This window comes from Corylus avellana, chromosome ca11 (assembly GCF_901000735.1).
Source record: "Corylus avellana chromosome ca11, CavTom2PMs-1.0".
Classification (NCBI taxonomy): Eukaryota; Viridiplantae; Streptophyta; class Magnoliopsida; order Fagales; family Betulaceae; genus Corylus; species Corylus avellana.
Window position 1 is genome coordinate 5,406,794 of NC_081551.1, and position 3,343 is coordinate 5,410,136.

Here is a 3,343-nt window from a genome sequence, read left to right on the forward strand (position 1 = left end):
GGATGAAGAAGATGGAAGAAAATATTGAGACGATGAAAGCAAATAATGCCAAATTGTATGCATTGACCGCCAAATGCGACAATTGTTCTGCTCATAACAATGATGAGTTCCATTTTTCAGAACAGTCACAAATGGTGCCCGAAGACGTCAACAACCTTTTCAATCCGCAAGATCCATTTCACCCCGTTGAAGTCTCTCCACCTTGTGATGTCATACCTATACAGGCCCAACCAACAAAAACCATCCACAACGTTGTCAGATCGCAAGACCCATCGCAATGTCATTACATTGCACGGTCAATTGTAAAACAGGATGAAATGAAGGAATGTTCATCATTGTACGTAGCCAAAACAAGGCCACCATGTCCACCCCGTGCTCCATTGCAAGTGCCTCGTCGCCATCCTGTATCACAGAACAACAGGTAGTCCAATGTTCATTGGCAGCGGCAAGTGAGTGGGCTTGTGCAAATTTGGATGCTTTATGATAAAGAATTGATCCCACCAATTGGACGGCCACCAAGGGAACGCCTGAAACGAGTAACGAAGGAAGAAAAGAATTTCTAGACCTTGAGGACAAGGTCTCCTTAAGGGGAATGGAATGTTAGGAGTTTAATAATAGAGGTATTTTATGATTAAAATACCTTAGGATAATATGTTATCTTTATAGATAACATTAGATTAGAGATTCGCATTTAAATATTATAGATAAGTATTATCATTAGAGTAGTTAGTATAATTTAAATATTAGGGATAAATATTATCCGTAGTTTATTTTAATTAGTCTTTTATTTTATTATGCATTGTAATTGTCTATATAAAGACATCAAGCTCATTAATGAAGGGATCAGAAAATTAATCCCAAACCTTGAGTTTGAAAAGGGTTTTTTAGGTTTCCTCAAAATCTAAAAGATCTAGGTTTCCTTTGAATCTAAGGTCTAGGTTCCCTCAGAACCTAAAATCTATACCCGTTACGTATTCACGTAACAGATATTTGTCATTTTAGCCACCTATATCATGTCATCCAGAATTGGTCCTTGAGCACATGAAAATGTACTGGGCTTTCTAACTGAAATGCTGTATCCTTGTTCACAATGAACCACATGCTCATTTAGGTCTGTCAGTATGTCATTAGAATCAATTGAAAATGTTTCTTTAATTTTTGTTTTCTGGGTGTAATATTTGTGTGGATTGAAAACTAGTTTTTAAGTATTTCTTAAAATTTAATTCCGTGGGTCATGCAACACTATCTTCTTTGCTACCAATTCCTATTCAACTGTGCATGTTTTATTTTGATATTTATAACTTTAGATCTTTGTTCCCACACTAACTCATGTTTACACTGATTACTGTTTACATATTATTCAAATACTTTTGTAGCGGTCTTTTTATATTATCCACCTTATTAATTAATATCACTTCTGATCTAAAAGCCCTCTGTATGATTGGAAAGCCATGGAGAAAGATGGATTTTCATGGTGGATACGCCGCATACGACGTGCACAGGATCTATATGATGAATTCAGGATTGACCACTTTAGAGGATTTGCTGGCTTTTGGGCTGTTCCTTCTGGTAAGAGTATTTTAGATTACGTTTAGCTTATGATTATTTTTGGTGCATGCATATGTTACACTAATATATTGCATAATTGCGCAGAAGCAAGAGTTGCGATGGTTGGAAGATGGAAGGTCAGTTTTCTGTAATTCAGAGCTAATTATAATTTTTCTTCAGCCATCCCATTAACCACTCAAGATGTTATTTTGCGACAGTAGGTGGGACCTGGAAAATCCTTGTTTGATGCCATCTCCAGAGCAGTTGGGAAGATCAATATAATAGCAGAAGATTTGGTATGTTCTATCAGATATAATTCAAAAGGAACTTAATTCTTCTTAATTTTTTGGCCTTTATTTGATATATGATCCAGTAGCTCTGGTGGCATCATATTTCTTGCTAACAATTACTGACATTTTAAACCCTTATATTGTCGATGCACAGATTTGAAACAAATGGTGCTCATTGATATGATAATCTATTGACCTGAATAAAATGCCTCCTACCATCTGTAATGTTTTTGTCATAATTTCGAGGCATCTTAAGCATGTTATTGACATTAGCACAAATTGGCTTGTTAGAGGGGAAAAATTCATGTAATTCAATGTTATTTCTAAACCAAATGGCATCTCCTTCCCATCATAAATAAGGAATGTGCTAGCCTCGTTCTATACTACGTTATATTCTCACAAGTAGAGTAGGGGAGGGGTGGACAAAATTTGGTAGATCCCTTCGAGAAAAGGGAAGTTCGATGTTAGATCATTCTATAACATCCTGGTAAGCAAAGAAGCAAGTCCTTTTCCTTGGAAGAGCGTATGGCGCACCAAGGCTCCTTCGAGAGTGGCTTTCTTTACTTGGACGGCTGTGTTAGGGAAGATCCTCACAATTGATAATCTTAGGAAAAGGAATATCATTGTGATCAATAGATGTTGCTTATGCAAAATTGATGGGGAGACTATTGATCATATTTTCATTCATTGTGAGACTGCTCGTTCCTTAAGGCAGGCCATATTCAGTCGTTTTGGGTTGTCTTGGGTAATGCCTAGCAAGGTGGTGGGCCTGCTTGCTTGTTGGTGGATGGGAGGCTGCTCTAGGAGTGCTGTTGTTTGGAAAATGGTCCCTCTATGCATTATGTGGTGCCTTTGGTTAGAAAGGAGCGAGAGATGCTTTGAGGATTCTGAGAGATCATTGGAGGAGCTCACGGCCTTCTTTTTCCATACACTTTACACCTGGACAGCGGCTTGGCTTGCTCCTATAGTTATTAGCTATCCTGACTTTCTTGTTCTTTTTTCTTCTTCTAGCTAATCGTTTCCCTTGTATACCCCCAGTGTACTAGGGTTGCGCCCCTCTGCGCTTTTGATATATAAACATTACTTATCAAAAAAAAAAAAAAAAAAGGAATGTATTTGCTAGTTAAAGTATTGTTCCCATTTCTTAGTATGTGTGTAAAAAGGAGGAGAAAGGCTGTCACGGTTATGCTGCTCCCTCTTGTTTTTTAAACGTTCTATGGTTGGATATCAAAAGGCTGTCATTTTTACGCTGCTTCCCTTTTATATATATATATGGTTGGATCTTTCTTATTTGGCCCTGTCATTGATTGTTGTAAAGATTACATGGTAGCTTTGTGCAACATCCTGTTCAACATATTCATTGATTTTTGCCTGATATTTCTCGTCTCTTGTACTGTCACATGACAGGGAGTTATCACAGAGGATGTAGTCCAGCTTAGGAAATCCATTGGGGCACCTGGAATGGCTGTTCTCCAGTTTGGTAGTATATTATTTTTAGTTTAGTA

The 3,343-nt window shown here is 37.5% G+C and overlaps 1 protein-coding gene across 1 annotated transcript in view; it reads left to right on the forward strand.

Annotated features, from left to right (window-relative positions):
- Positions 1-3,318, forward strand: part of LOC132166378 (4-alpha-glucanotransferase, chloroplastic/amyloplastic) — a gene marked incomplete at its 3' end in the record, with an annotated part of 9,309 nt that extends 5,991 nt beyond the window's left edge. Inside the window, 4 exon segments of the mRNA XM_059577180.1 lie at positions 1,430-1,569; positions 1,654-1,685; positions 1,770-1,844; positions 3,246-3,318. Coding sequence (XP_059433163.1) covers positions 1,430-1,569; positions 1,654-1,685; positions 1,770-1,844; positions 3,246-3,318 — 320 coding nt within the window.
- Between the last annotated feature and the right edge of the window lie 25 nt (positions 3,319-3,343).